This window comes from Aethalodelphis obliquidens, unplaced genomic scaffold (genome assembly GCF_003676395.1).
Source record: "Aethalodelphis obliquidens isolate GAN/ISIS:26980383/991018 unplaced genomic scaffold, ASM367639v1 scaffold81, whole genome shotgun sequence".
Lineage (NCBI taxonomy): Eukaryota > Metazoa > Chordata > Mammalia > Artiodactyla > Delphinidae > Aethalodelphis > Aethalodelphis obliquidens.
In genome coordinates this window covers 4,982,202-4,998,945 of record NW_020838025.1, presented here as the reverse complement: position 1 = coordinate 4,998,945, position 16,744 = coordinate 4,982,202, and the positions used below count along the sequence as shown (strand labels likewise).

Here is a 16,744-nt window from a genome sequence, read left to right as displayed (position 1 = left end):
GGCAAAATCTAATTTAAGCTGTTAGAAGTCCATGTAGTGACATTGCTGATAGGGTGGGGGAGTAGTGACTGGCAGGGAGGATGAAGGGAACTCCTGCAGTGCTGTTAATAGTCTGTTTCCTGATACAGGTGTGTTCCGTTTGGGAAAACTCATCAAGCTGAAAAATTATATTTTGTGTACTTTGCTTCATGTATAGTCATGAAAGTTTTAAAAAAATCCACAAATATATATACCACAAACCTATTGCATTATACATTCGATGATATTGAGGTGCCAGTCTGCATACACTATTTTTGTCCAGCATCCTTGTTTTGTTTTGTTTTTAATAAATTTGATTTGAACATAATTGAATACAGTTGTGGAAATCTGATAGTCACAGATGAATTCTTAATTTAGATGAGCTGTTTTTTTCCTTAATTTCCCATACGCCTATTTATCTGTTATGTTTATTTTATTTATTATTTTTTTAAACACTTTCATATTTTTTTGTTTATTTGGCTACTCCGGGTCTTAGTTGCAGCAAGCGGGAACTTTAGTTGCAGAATGTGGGAGCTAGTTCCCTGACCAGGGATGGAACCCAGGCCCCCTGCATTGGGAGCGCAGATCCTGAGCCACTGGACCACCAGGGAAGTCCCCAGCATCCTTGTTTAATCATCAGAGAATTATAACAACAAAGGGCAGAAAGGTGGGCATCCTTTCTGAGTCTCCTGGACGTTGTTAGTTTTCTTGGGCTTCCTACATATTGGCATAATATGTAGGTAAATACAGTAAATAGGGATGAGGAGGATCCTTGATCGCAGAGCAAGCATCCTTTTAATAAAAAGGATTAATAAAAATCCTTTTAAAATCCTTTTTAATAAAAAGGATTGGCCCTGGAGGGTGACATGAGGCATGTGGGCCTGGCTTAAGGCAGCACCTTCTTGGTCACTCTTATTTAAGGGACCAGAGAGTTCTGCCAAATTAATTGGCAAAACCCATTACACTACTCTGTAGACTTTGTGGATGAAACAAAGTAAATTTGCACTGTTTTAACTGACTTACATCTGGGGGAAGGATAGGAATTAGTAGGCTGTTTTATCAAGTTATTCTTTTTAGCATAGTCCACAGGAAAGATAATATTTAAGAATTTAAGACCTGTTTTTAGGAATCCCCTGGCGGACCAGTGGTTAGGACTCTGTGCTTTAAACTGCCGAGGGTGCGGGTTCGATCCCTGCTTGGGGAACTGAGATCTTATAAGCTGTGTGGCGTGGCCGGGGAAAACAAAAAAAAAGACGTTTTTTTTAGGCTTCAATTTCCATTAATGCAAATAGATTTTTTTTTTTAACTTTAAGCTTATGTGTATTTAATTTTTATAAATTTTCTTACGTCTAAAAATAATACATGCTTGTCATAACAGATTCATCAATACAGAAATGATTAAAAAACAAAAAGCTTTTTCTGGTTCCACTTGTAGACCCTTTTTTGTGTCTGTACATACCATAAATTTACTGATTCGAAGATGCATTTTATTATCCCATATTTTAACATATCTGAAATTGGGATGTGTCTTTCCCTAGCTATCCGCTAGGTGGCAGTCATGATGGAGTTGTCATCTCCCGGACATGGGAAATTTGGTCATAGCTGTTCGTATTGTCTTCACTTCAGTTGAGTTATATACCTTGTTGATACTACATGGCTTGAATTTAATTGCTGTTATAAGTGTCTTGAAAAGAACTGCACTATGTGACTTGGCTTTAAGGCAAAAAGTTAGTTTGTGTGCAGAAAGGCACAGAAAAGGCAGCAAGGAGTAAATTTAATATGAATGAAGCAAATATTCATTATTGGAAGGATAACCACAGTTCTGTTTCCTTGCAAAGTAAAAACCAAGCGCTTTATGGAATCAAGAATGTGAGCTATTCTTTGAGTAAGTGAAGATATGCTGCATTTTATTCCTGAAACATGCGCAAAAGCATTCCCTATCACAAGCCAAGCAATGCAACTTGACAAAATTGCCAAATCCTGTGAAATAGATGGTTGGTGTGACCAATTCATGCGCCATACAGGACTATTGGTGGGCACTGTGTCATAACTTTAATTGCTCACTCCTCCTTATAAATGAATTTAATGATTTTGATAATCTTTTTATGTGTTTATTCAGTGTTTTACACCTATTGAGATAGTCATTTGGTTTTTCTGTTTTAAACTATTAATACATTTTCAGATGTCAAACCATTCTATATTTCTGGGAAAGCAGCTTGCTATTTCATTTTAAATTAGTAGTTATCTTGTGGACGTCTTTTCAGTTTATTATGTAAGGATTTATCTTATTCTTTTTAATGATTCTCTTATTTTTCTATTGTATGAATATACTATAATTTTTTAAATGGCTGCCTTATCGATGTGCATGGTTTCCAGTTTTTGCTATTAAAAATGATGTAGCAGGGGACATTTTTCTACATATACCTTTATATACCTAGGCTAATGTTTCTATATAATAAATTCCTAGAAACGCTGTGCATTTTCATTATTTGAGGAAATTAATTAATTAATTTTTTGCATTACGCGGGCTTCTTACTGTTGTGGCCTCTCCCGTTGCGGAGCACAGGCTCCGGACGCACAGGCTCAGTGGCCATGGCTCACGGGCCCAGCCGCTCCGCGGCACGTGGGATCTTCCTGGGCCGGGGCACGAACCCGTGTCCCCTGCATTGGCAGGCAGACTCTCAACCACTGTGCTACCAGGGAAGCCCCTGAGGAAAGAAATTTAAAAGTTAATTTTTAAGAAATGTTTGCTTGGTTTAGAAATGTCAGTCATTGTTGGAAAATATACCAACATGCCTAACAGTGGTTGTCTCCGGGGTGATGGGCTTATGTGTGATTTTTTTTTTAAACTTTAGTAGTAAAAATGGAACTTACTTAAAAAAAAAATTGCTTAGGAAGCCAAATACTACTTTAGAAGTTCTGGGATTGTGAGCAATTGGAGGGTAGGAACTGTTGTAGTTGCCAGATAATTCATCTAGCATAATGCAAAACACATGGAACAGATTCAAAAGGTGTTTATAGAAGTAAGTTGAATTCATTTTTTTGAGTTTAACAGAGAGAAAACTTACTGTTCATTCTTTTTTTAGGGCTTTTTGATTAACTCAAAACCAGAGAATGCCTGTGAACCCATAGTGCCTCCGCCACTAAGAGACAATTCATCTGGCACTTTCATCGTGTTGATTAGAAGACTTGATTGTAATTTTGATGAAAAGGTAATGTTTCTTTTTCATTTTTCTGTTACTGTTTGTTTAGTTAGCTAGTTTAAATACTCCCTTATTTCAGAAAGCCTTTAAGAAAGTTTACACAATTCATTCAGATTAAAAAAAATAGAGTAAGGACAAAAAAAAATGAGGAGATGGTGAAGGCAAGAAAGACAGCAGTGAGTTTACTTAATTCTTATTCATTTGCTATAAAATTTACTCTAAGCTTTTAGCTGCCAGTACAAAGAGGAAAACGCCATCAGTTTTATGATTTGCAGTTTTAGTAAGACTGAAAATAAATAAATAGACTAGGACATAAATAATTACTATTGGTTCTAAGAATTTTCATGTGGTGATTGGGCATCTTGAACTGTGGTTTAATAGTGGTCTTGCTTGATCTAACCTAGGAATGGAAATGTTAATCTATAGTTTCATGCCTTCACCCTTCCAGTATAATTACTGCATCTGTATCTGTATCTTTGTTGATATTGGGATTTCTCTCTTGTAATAAGCTGACTCTGTCACTTGTATAAAGTTTGTCTCCATGGAGTGGGTTAAGCTGGCATTTCAGATAGTAAAACAAAGTTTGCCATAGAACTTCCCTCACTATCATCAGTGCCACTCTGAAGGTATGGGTTTTTAGTTTTGGGGTTTTTTTTTTTTTTGATACTTTTAGTACTGTCTTTACAATTCTGTTTTTGGATTGGCCTTGTTAGGAGAGCCAGATTGAGGCCTGTTACTTTTACCTGACTATCTCAAACCTGAGTGTCTCGCATGTATCTTAGAGAACAGATGTGGGATATTATTTCATGTACCTTCCATGCTTGATCTTAGATGATTTGTCTATTAACTAGGAAAGGCTGCCCTGACTCCTGCTGTGCCTGAATTTTTGTCTCTGCTCCTTTCATTTCATGAAAGAAATGACACCTCCATAATAAACTTATTAAATTAATAAAGTAATAACTGTAAAAGGGTTTGAAAATGTAGAGCATTTTGTAAATAATAAGTATTGTTACTATTGTATATTAATTCCAAATTTAAACTCTCAATTGCCTTTAAATGGGAAAATAGAGCTTGAAGTCAAATGTATTAGATTTCCTTCTCTTCAGGGTTGTTATGTCTTTTGAATTTAAACCATTTTAAGATTTGATCCAGAACTAAACTATAATAATTACAGGTTGTTCCAACAAAAATGAAATATTATTGTAATATTTCATTAATTTCATGCCACTAAGAAACTAAAAGTAAGCTAATTCTGCTGATTTCAAGGTTTATTGCATCATTAAGGTATGTAATTTTCGTCTCAAGTCAAGTCTTTGGTAACTAGAAACTAGAATATACCTCTTTTTTTTTTTTTTTTTAAATAACTTTCTTCTTTTAGGTGGGGAAGGGAGGTGGTTCACTGTAAAATTTAGGGAAATACTGCCATTGAATATTTATTTTTGAGGGTGAAAACCCAACCCAGGAATGAATAGGACGGTTTGTTTGTTCTCTTATCCCTTTATTGGATCCTCATCATGAGTCAGAGTACTTCTAATGGAATTTCCTGATTTAGCTATTACTCCAGCTCATCTCTTTCCACTTCCTGCCTTGAATTTTATGCTGTAGCCGTAGAACCTACTGAAATCTCTCAACTTGCTGTGTCTTTGTGCCTTTACACACATTATTTTCTCTGTCCAAGATGACCTTTATCACCTATATTTCTGACTGTTTCATCATTTAAGTGCTAGCTGAGAAAGTTACCTCTTCTGGAAGCCTTACTTTTCTTTCTACCCTCTCTCTGGCAGAGTGAATGATTCCAGTTCAATGTGCCACCCTCCACTTTGTAAATACCTCCTTTGTATCTCTTTATCACAGTATTATTTTTTATTATATATATTTCACTTATATGCGAGCTTACTGTGTTTAGAGTTCATGTTTGAATTATATTTAAATATCTAATTTGTATCATAGTGCATAGTAGGAGAGCAATAAAGGTTTGTTAAATCAAACTATGTAGTGTAGTAAGCCTTCTACTTACATGTATATTGCATTCTTTAAAAGTATGTACATGTAAAAATGTTTAGATTGAGGATTCTCATCTTAGAAAGGAAAATGTTAAAAATTTTCTTATTATAACTGACCATGTAGACGTAGTCTTAATGGATAAAGTTCTATTGTATACATTTTCTTTAACTTTGTTATTTTTCCTTCACAAATATACAGCACGGTCTGTTATAGCCATTTAAGGGTAAAGATTTCATACTCATGTTGTTCCTAATGATTTCTGTCTTTGTCTCAGTTATATTAAGTTTACAAGACATTAATTTACAAGGGAGACATTGGTTTTAATCAAGGTCTGGAAACAGGCTGCATACATTTGAATCCCATCTTTATCATTCATTAGCAGTGTGATCTTAGGCAAGTTGTTTTATCCCTGTATGCCTCAATTTCTTTATCTGTAAAATAGAATTTTAAATGTTCCCTACATCAGAGGATTGTTATGAGAATCAAATGAAATAATCACTGTTAAATGCTTATCAAACAGTGCCTTGCACACAGTAAGTAGGCAGTAGGTAATAGCTATTAATGTTTTAGTGATTTTTTTCATTACTGGTGTAAAATAGAATGAGGGTAAAGATGGCAAAGATGCTGACTGTATTAGGCTGAGAAGTCCCATAATCTACTGTCTGCAAGCTGGAGCATCAGGAAAGCCAGTGGTATAATTCAGTTAGAGTCTGAAGGCCTGAGGACCCGGGTATTTGATGGTGTTAAGTTCTGGAGTCCTGAGGCCCAAGAACCAAGAGCTCTGGCGTCCAAGGGCGGGAGAGGGTGGATGTCAAGAAGAGAGAGAGGGAATTTACCCTCCCTTCACGTTTTGTTCTGTTTGGAACCTCAAGGAATTTGATGATGCCCATTCACATTGGTGAGGGTGGATCTTCTTTACTCAGTCTACTGAATGAAATGCCAATCACTTCCAAAAGCCCCTCACAGACACACCCCCAAATAATATTTTACCAGCTATCTGGACATCTCTTAGCCCAGTCAAATTGAGACATAAATTTAGTTCGAACCTTTCAGAAACGAAATCATTGGCTGATAAGTCACCCTGTGATATAGTAACTCATGTCAGTTGATGTGTAAAATTTTTAATTTAGCTTATAAAGGACAGTTTAATCATGCCAGTGTGTAATGTATACAAAATAAGTTTCATAAATATACAAGGATAAGAATTATGAATCACCTATCAAGTGTAGGGTGAATGGATAAGGATAAATTCATCATGATTACTGGAGAAACATCTGGAGTCTCATCCCAAAGAAAATTTCCTTTCTAAGGGTGGTTACTGGTGGATTGGCTCTTAGCTTTATGAGATATAATCTTCAGATCAGAAATCTATGACTGTATTTTTTTGGGCTAAATTGATGATTAAGTTTTGTATTAACGGAACCCAACTGTTTACAATTTATGTATGCTGCTTCTCTTCTGAATTGCAAATAAATAGCTCTTTGTAGATAATCAATAGTGGTTCATTCATGTATTTAGCCACAGTTTTATGTGAATACACTGACTTAAGAAAATAGCTCATTTTCTTATTCCTGATGTAGCATCCTGAGACTGAGTACTGAGAAAAGCTTAATTCAGCACCATACTGTGTGCTACAGTTGAGAGTAGTTGCAAGGTTGTTTTTTTTGTCATGCCTGCTATCCAAAGTGATACCCAGATTATCTCAGACAAATAAGAATTGGCCCTATTTTACAGAGCTTTCCTTGGAGAAGGGAACTCTTTCCGTTGTAGATAGCAGAAGGGAAAAGAAGTACGAAATAAAATTGTATCAAGATATTTCAAATGATTAATGGTGATGGACATTTCAGGGTTTACTTTTTATAATTCTTTAGATTTTTTTGAAGATGAATATTATGCTGTAATTAAAGAAACCTAGACTTCTCTTATTCTTTCTTAAAAGTAAATGATGAAGTGAAAGTTATGTGTTAACAATAAAGGAAATGGCAGATTTTCTATATACAAACTATCCCAAGTGGTTTGTGACTCAGGGTAGCCAATAATACAACTGAAATGCAATTAACAGTTTTTGGAGGGTAGGAAATTGAATCATTTGTAACATTTTAAGATAGAATACTGTTTTAATTTTTTTACCTTTTGTCAAGAGAAGCACATTTGAACCTTTTAATCTGTCTTGCCTTGGAGAGATACAGCAAAACTCATACTCAGAGTCAGTATTTGGATATGTGGAATGTCCAGAAGGGCAGTAAGAAGAACTGTTGATTACATGCCAGCTGCTTAATCTGAAAACAGTCACTTTTACTCACACTGACAAAAACTSTATCTTCTGAAAAATACAGCTCTTTAGAGCAGGGGTCCCCAAGGGCCCTGGGCTGTGGACAGGGTCCCAGGCCTGTTAGGAACCATGCCGCACGGCAAGAGGTGAGCAGAGGACGAGGGAGTGAAGCTTCATCTGCCGCTCCCCAGCGCTGCATTACCGCCTGAGCCCCTCCACCCCGCCTTTCCCCAGCCGTGAAAAAGTTGTCTTCCACAAAACTGGTCCCTGGTGCCAAAAAGGTTGGGGACCGCTGGCTTTAGAGGAAAAGCAAAGCGATGTTATTTTGTTTATCTTTGTGCAGTTGTTCTTCACTGTTTGGAAATGTTAGTTTTTGGTGAGTATTTGAAATTAAGAAAACATTGCTGGCTCTTTGGTAAATAAGTCAAGGCTTCATTAAATCTTTTAGTTAGAAAAATGACTTTGTAGCATTCTGAGGCAGAGAGTTCTCAGAAGACTTGAATTGGCATCCCAGTGGGAAGTAAAATTTTTTTAAATTTTGTAAAAATACCTGGTTATTTCAAGAACATTAAAATAATCACTTAAAATAGAACTTTTCTAAACTATACAGAGTTCTGTGTTTATAGCCAAATAAACATTAGTTATCAGAAATCTGTCTGTCATTGTAGTCCAAGATATTTCTACCTTATGGTTTTAATGCTAAGTCAACAACTTCTTCAAATAGTCAATTTACTTTATTTTAACTGAACTCAAGTGAAGCTTGGTAAACAGAAATGGTGCAATGCATGTACTTCTGCTGAATTTTATTACCACTTTATGCTCTAGTGATTGTTTTTTTGAAGGGCATGATAGTTTATTTTAAAAAATTGTACCACACTGATCATAATGAGCAGCATACGCATTATGATGGCTTTTCTCTTGGGTATTAATATTGCAGTATTTTTGTATACTGAAATGTTTCAGTAAGACCAAGAACATTAGAGATATAAAATGAACGCTAATAATGCCGGTGTCCTACCCTACAGAATTAATTTAAACCCCTTATGAATCAGTGGCATTATAATGTTATATAGTTATGAAGAATGAAAGTTCTCTTCTAAATAGGCAGCATAAACTTATACTTCCTTTTTCTTTAATCTTTAGTTTTTATAATTTAAGCTATGTCCACCTTTGTCAAAGCACAATCATACAAGACACCTCAGGTAATTTCCATGCTACCATTGCACAAGTTTAATGATTTTTACTTAAACAAACAAACAAAAATCAAACCAATGTCAAAAAAGGAGGCAAATAAAACTGATTTTCCAATCATTTGTAAAGCATAGTGCATATTTGTCCAGCACAGACTCAAACTTAAATTAAATGCTGTCATTATAATCTCCAAACTTCTGCAATAAAATTAACATTTATATATATATATATATATATATATATATATATATATATATATATGGGTTTTGTTTATGGAACTGTATTTTGCAATCAACGAGCGAAAGTTACTTTTTAAAGAACAATATATTTGGTTACAGTTCCACATGTTGGTAGTAGAGACAAAGCCACATGACGTTAAACCTGGCTCTAAGTTACCTAAGGTATAAAATTTTGATCAAAATTATGATACTCTGATCTTAAAAATTCAACTCACGTGAGGTTACATTTTAGAGTAAATGTGCTGTTGAGTAATTTCAATAGTCTTCTCTTTGTATGACTATCTGCAAATTGGCCCTTTTCTTTAATCAATGTGACTCACCAACATTTAAAACTGACCTCTTTACTTCTATGTTACCATTTTCTAGTGATTATTTTTGAAAAATATAGCTGCAGGAGGCTGAAAGGACTTAGATATTATTCCCTCTACATTTTTTTTGAGGGGGGGCTTAGATGGAGTTACATTTGGATTAAAGATGATAAGGAATATATTGGTACTCATTTTCTGTTGGAATGTGACTTTTACCAAACTTAGCTGGGGTACAAACCCCTACTTGACCTGACTTCTGTCTCTGTCTAAAGTCACATCTGTATTTTGCCTGTCCCCTTACTTTAATCGTCAAGACTTTACAAATCCCCTTATGTGCTGAGCAGTCTCTCCCTGTCTGTCTTGGTTTCTACCATGTCCTTCATCTGGAATATCTTCCCTCTGCTTGTCTGTCTGGGAAATCTGACTTTGTTTTAGGTCTAAGATGAAGTTTCATCTCCTATCTGAAACCTTCCCTGATTTTCTTCAAGGCAGAATAGATCACTTCTTCTTTTATATATTACTTATTTAATCCCATGTCAGTCTCTGTGAGGGAAAAGATAGTGTTTTAGATTCTACAACTCAGATGCTTAATACATTGTATGGCCCTTGGTAGATGATTAATAAATATTTGCTGAATGAACTAATTTAGAAAATCCTAAGGGCTTACAATTAAATTTAACTGGATTAGGGAATAAACAGTATTATTGGAACCTTTTATTGGCTTCATGTTCATTTCACTTAATGCTCTTGGAAATATTTCTAAACCTAGATATTCATTTATTCCACAAACATTTTTCTCTAGGTCCCAATTTTTATGAGAATTAAAAAGTTAAACATTTTTTGGATTATTTATGTGACTTTATTATCATAATAACAAGGAATAAAATTTTTGGAGTGAAATTTTATCATCTTACAAAATAGGCATCCAGTTTTTCTTTCTAGGCTTACCTTTCATTATTCTCTCTCAGGCCTCCAGGCTGATACATTACATGGTATTCTCAGAACTGCACTTTTATTTCAGTAGTATTAATAAGCAAGTAGATATGAGCTTGAGTAGAAATTAAATTCTCAAATATCTCAGAATCATCTAATATAATTATTTAAGTTTTCTTACTCTTTTCTGTATTTCTACAAAGTAACTTATAGCATTTGTTACTAATCTACTTCAGAATCCTGTATCAAAGTTTTCATTAATTAAATAATACTCGGTGGATGGAAACATTTCTACCCATATATGGTTCAAACAGCTTTGTGCTACTAGTTCTTTAATTTATTCATTTATTCCTTTCTTCTACCCTTTGATAAAAATATCTGTGTTTTAATAATTAGATTCCTTTATATACAAATTTATTCAGTATTAAAACAACAAAGCAGATTCTCTTCTTTTACTGGGAAAGTAACATTCAATAAATAAAAAAGATGAAAAACAGTAAATTACATGTACTTTAACCTCATGAAAGAATAATGCCAGTAACTTAATTTACATAGCTCTTCAACACACATTCTTTTTTTTTTTTAAGTATTGTTGATTTACAATATTATATTAGTTTCAGGTGTACAACATAGTGATTCAAAACTTTTAAGGATTATACTTCATAATGTTATTATAAAACATTGGCTTTGTTTCCCTGTGCTGTACAATATATCTTTGTTGCTTATCTATTTTAATCCTATACTCCTATCTTGCCCCTTCTCTGTCCCCAGTGGTAACCACTAGCTTGTTCTCTATATTTGTGAATCTGTCTGTTTTGTTATATACATTTGTTTTATTTTCTTAGATTCCATGCATAAGTGATAACATAGAGTATTTGTCTTTCTCTGACTTATTTCACTAAGCTTTATACTTTCTTAGTCCATCCATGTTGTTGCAAATGGCAGAATTTCATTCTTTTTTATGGCTGAATAATATTCAGTTATATAGCGCATCTTCTTTAACCATTCATCTATTGACGGACGTTTAGGTTGCTTATATACCTTAGCTATTGTAAATAATGCTGCTGTGAACATCGGGATGCACATATCTTTTCAAATTAGTGTTTTCGTTTTCTTTGGGTATATTCCCAGGAGTGGAATTGCTGGATGATATGGTAGTTCTGTTTTTAGTTTTTTGAGGAACCTCAATAGTGTTTTCCGTAGTGGCTGCACCAATTTACATTCCCACCAACAGTGCAGGAGCGTTCACTTTTCTCCACATCCTTGTCAACATTTGTTATTTGTAGGCTTTTTGACGATAGCCATTCTGACAGGTGTTTGGTGATATCTCATTGTGGTTTTCATTTGCATTTCCCTGAAAATTAGCAATGTTGAGCATTTTTTCATGTACCTGTTAGCCATCTGTATGTCTTCTTTGAAAAATGTCTATTCAGGTCTTCTGCCCACTTTTAAATTGGGTTGTTTGTTTTTGATATTGAGTTGTATGAGCTGTTCATATGTTTTGGATATTAACCCCTTATCAATCATATCATTTGCAAATATTTTCTCCCACTCAGTGAGTTGTCTTTTTGTTTTATCAGTGATTTCCTTTGCTGTACAAAAGCCTTAAGCTTAATTCAGTCCCATTTGTTTATTTTTGCTTTTATTTTTTTTGCCTTAGGAGACAGAGCCAAAAAATATTGGTCTGATTTATGTCAAAAGAGTGTTCTGCTTGTGTGCTCTTCTAGTAGTTTTATGGCTTCGGTTCTTAAATTTAGGTCTCAAATACATTTTGAGTTTATTTTAGTATATGGTATGAGGGAATGTTCTAATCTCATTGTTTTACATGTAGCTGTCCAGTTTTCCCGGCACCATTTATTTATGAGACTGTCTTTTCTCCATTGTATGTTCTTACCTCCTTTGTCATAGATTCCACACACATTGTTTTGCTTCAAAATCAAGTTATTCATATTACTCAGATACACATTAAATGAAGAATGTCTAGTTAAGGAAGAAAGATGGGATCTAAAGAAAGAGGGAAAGATGGCTTATGTCATTGAAGTCCTATTAATGAGAATGAAAACGTCATTAGGGTCTAATACCGTCTTCCATAGAGTAGCTCTTCCCAGCATGGCCTGTAGTGATCCTAAAATAACCTGTAGGAAAGAATTATGTTGGATTTAATCTTGGCAGGATTGCTTGCCACAGTTCTGGATCATATTTCAACAATTGATTATTCCCTACTGTACTGTAATGTTTCCAGGAATTTTTATCCTGTAGATAGAATTAACAGTTTTTACATTCACACTCTGAATTCTCTACTGTTGTTCCATTCTCATCTGCCTTGCTTTGATCATTTGAGAAAGAGATTTTACTTCTTAATTTCTTCTTACTTCAGATGAAAGAAGATCATAGCTAGGTTTTGAAAATTATCTCTATTCTCTAAGTCCCCCATTAATTTCTTTAATTCATCTCTTTCCCTTATAGGGAAAACAGCTTTCTTTCTGTGTTAGATATCCAAGTTGGGAAAAAGGGTAGTTTGTGCCCAGGCTGATGGTTGAGTCATGGTTGCTTTCTGTTGCCAGTTCTGAAAGTAAAGAAAATGTTTTCCAGAGAATTTTTTTCAGTTGGCATTTGGAAAGATTTAGAAGCAGAGTTATACTACATTTTCTGCAGAGGATCCATAGAGGTTGGACAGTAAAGTGAAGCTTCAGTTTTCAGATTGCTGGAAGTGCCAAAACCCACTGTATAGCCAAGATGGACAGAAGAGGCCAGGCTCCAAAACCATCAGTATCTGTGTTATGCTTTTTTGTTTTGGCTTTTTACCTTTGTGTTTTAAAACATAGCATTCACAGAAAAGGTATTCATAATGTATGTATGTACAATTTAAATAGTAAAATAAATATCTGAGTACTCTTCAGCTTAAGAGAGACCTGTTACTAATGTTAATTAGTTAATGTTGTTAATTACTTTAACCAGACTTCATTGAAGACTTTGTTAGGTAAATCTTTTAGATTTTATTTCATTTACAGATTGTGTTAAACTAGTATTGATATCTTATTTTCATGAGGGAGCTTCCTATTTGGAATATTTTTACAATAATTTCAAATGTTTTAATAAAGTGATGTCAAGTGTACCACAAAGTGATCGCTAACTAAAGCTGCTCATTTTCTGTCTTGTGTTTGAAAAGCTTGTGATAGGAAAGATTCTTTGCTGAGGCCAGGGCAAACCCCAGCCAATAGTACTATGCATTTCCTATTTCTTTACTATAGATTCTTTCTTTTTGCCCTGTAATATTTTCTTTCTCTCGCTTGATTCTAGCCTAAAAAAACACCATGGGTATATCTTTTCTCACTTCAGTTTCTTGGGAGTAGGACTTAATGTTTTATGCCGTTCTGTGTGCTGAGCTTACAGTATAGTGCTTAGAACATCAAAATGAGTAGGCAGTAAAGGGAGGAGTATGCTCAGAGATCTGTCACTGGGTGGCGCTGAGCATCAAAGTCTCATTGCCCCATCAGTTGTTTTTCAAGTGCAGTATGAATCCTTGTCATTACTTGGAAATTCCTAGTAGGCTGATAGCAAGTTTCGATTTATCCTTTTGTTGCACAACAGTTTCTTCCAAAAAGCTTTATTAACAGTAGTGGGTGGGTTAAAATGGAGCTTCTGCTGTGTTAGGATGAGAAATAATTAAGATTTGATTGGAATATGAATCCTATCAGTATCCAAAAATATGAACTTAGGTTGGATCCTTCATTTTAATTTGCACTTTAATATAGTCAGTACATAGGTAACTAGAGAATATTTTATGGATACCTTTGTTAAATTTAAATTGCAATTCTCAAAAGTAAAAATCTAGGCAGCTTTTAACTGATATAGTTTATTTTAACTGGTTTAGTTCATTATATAAAAGTAAAAGTTTTTTTTTTTAAGAAAAACATCTTTAAATCAACAGCAAATGTCAGAAATAGCTACACATAAAGGTTTATTTGGGTTTTCTTAATGTCACTAAGAAAAAAGGATCATTTTTGGTTTTAATCTTTAGTACTAACCATGTATTAGATATAATATTAAAACTTCATTAGAAACAGCCACATTCAAAGACCTGAAAGTTAATGACCTTGATTTTGTGATGGTATGTTACAGAATAATATTGTTGCAATGAGTGGAAAAGCACAAATCTCTTTTCTGATTGCAGACAACCTACAGAACATTAAAAACTCACTATATGGGTTTCAAACTTTTTTGACTGCAACCCACATTAAGAAATTTATTTTTATTCCTGCCTCAGTACATATACAACATGCAGCCTGTGATAAAGTTTCATGAAACAGTACTTACCTGTATTAGCTATGATACTCTGGTAAATGAAATTTCCTTTTATTAAAAAAGTTCACCCAGGTCCACTAAATTGTTTTATTACCTACAGTTTTCAATACCCTCGATATTTAAAAATTGCTTTCCCATGTACTAAGATTGACTTTAAAATGCTGCCACTGGGACATAACATAAAATCTTTAATTAATTTTTAAAGTTCCAAGGATTCTGGCTTCTGTTTTCTGTTCTACTTGAAACAGGTAAGTATGGCTTTGCATACAAACACAGATTTTACCAGCCCTACCACCAGAATTTCTAACGAAATAAATACAACTTATCTTTAAGCCTAAATAATAAATAAACATGTACATTTGTAATATGCCATAAATCAAAAGGTCAGCGCTCTGGAACATAACCTAAAATAAGAGACGGAAACATGCCTTTGTACCACCATAACAAATGTCACAAAATTTCAGCTTTGAAACCATATACTTTTCCCGATTTTTCTTGGAACTTTTTATGTACTTAATTTTTTGTTTAAAGAATAGAATTCTTATCAGGTTTACTTCTTTGTTTCTCTATTATAGAAAAGAATGTAAGGGTGGGGCTTCCCTGGTGGCGCAGTGGTTGAGAGTCCGCCTGCCGATGCAGGGGACACGGGTTCGTGCCCCGGTCCGGGAAGATCCCACATGCCGCGGAGCGGCTGGGCCCATGAGCCATGGCCTCTGAGCCTGCGTGTCCGGACCTGTGCTCTGCAGCGGGAGAGGCCACAACAGTGAGAGGCCCGCATACCGCAAAAAAAAAAAAAAGAATATAAGGGTGGAGCAAGGTTAGAATGACTACTGGTAGTCTAAGCACAGAGAGAGAGGAAGTGACATTGACACTTAACATGAAGGAGAAAAACCCTCTAGGGTCCAGTAAAGCATGTTCGTGATGATCCCCAAGTCACTGGAAAAGGTCAAATCGCCTTTGGTGTCTTTTAATTGAGACAGCTAGGAAAATGGAAAATGTTTTAGAAAAATTTTTATCTACAATGACTGAAGTAAAATTTTTGGCATGTTTTTAAGGGGGAACTAAGCAATAAATATAAGGAAATTTCATTTTTGTGGCATATATCTTTCTGGGTAAGACTGGGTAATAGTTATCTTAGTTGTAGTTTAGTTTGATTAAACAAGTATTTATATGAGAGAGATTCTTGTAGGCTTGAGATATATACCAATAAACAAGGTAGTTCCTTAAGAAACATGAAGTCTGGCATTCATAATGCTCTAAATGTTATTTTTCACATCTCTTTTTTCAAGATGATGTCAGGCTTAGTTTTCTGATAATTAACATTTTTACTAAGATGCATGAAAAAATTATCTTTTGTTAATTTTTAAGGCAATACTTTAAAATATAAATTTAGATTTCTAGTATTGTGATTTCCATTAAGGCAGCAGGATTTTGGTTTTATTATCTTTTTGAGAACAAGGATAGATTAGTGTACATTTATGTCATTAATGAACTATGGACATCTTGACAGTGCAATCAGTTTTTTCTTCTTACAATGCCTCTTTTATTAATGTTTTACCAATTCGTCCAGTCTGGAAATAAGATGAATTATTGTGTCATTCCCAGGGTTCCTTTTAGAACATGTCTTATTGAAGCCTCTTCCATTAGCAGTCCGCTATCTTCTGGCATACTGGCTATTTATAATAACAAGACAGCAGTACCATATTTCTTTAAAACTCTTGGTTAGGTGCTACCTGGTCTGTGTAATTTAATTGCAGCTAATTTGTTGATTAGATGTAAACTAGTACATTTACCACAATTTGAGCTAATGGCTCCCTAATCAGTTTCCTTAAAAAGGCAGATTTGTAGTTCAATTCAGAAGGCCTTTTCATGCAATTTTCAGTGTTGATGGCTGTTTTAGAATTTAGGTTTGTTAACTGTGCCCGCTTTTTATTTATGAATCTTTGAGTTCTTTGCCTCCATCTGACAACGTGTTTGAGGTTGCATTTTATGAATGTGAAACCTTGCACATGCATACTGAATGATTTAGGTCTTATTTCTGCCTCATGTGTTTTTGAAAATACCAGCTGCTGCTTAGTTAAAAATGTAATTTAATTTGACTGACACATGATTTTTATAGTTCATAACATGGATATATTTTCCTTGTTTGTATTCATAAGCCTGTTGATCCATATGTTAATGTGTTTCTTTTATTTAATTTCATTATTTAAAAAATCAATAACAACAACAAAAACCTTGGGGAAGCCTTCTTGTTAAAATTTTGAAAACATG

At 34.4% G+C, this 16,744-nt stretch overlaps 1 protein-coding gene across 4 annotated transcripts in view; it reads left to right on the top strand.

Moving 5' to 3' along the window:
- Positions 1-16,744, top strand: part of RNF13 (ring finger protein 13) — a 137,961-nt gene that overhangs the window by 63,533 nt on the left and 57,684 nt on the right. For all 4 annotated transcript variants that reach the window (XM_027092842.1, XM_027092839.1, XM_027092841.1 and 1 more), the window contains one exon: positions 3,105-3,230. Coding sequence is in view for 3 of the 4 variants with exons in the window: in XM_027092839.1 (XP_026948640.1) it covers positions 3,105-3,230 (126 nt within the window). In the remaining variant the exon portion in view is untranslated. The remainder of the gene's footprint in view (positions 1-3,104; positions 3,231-16,744) is intronic.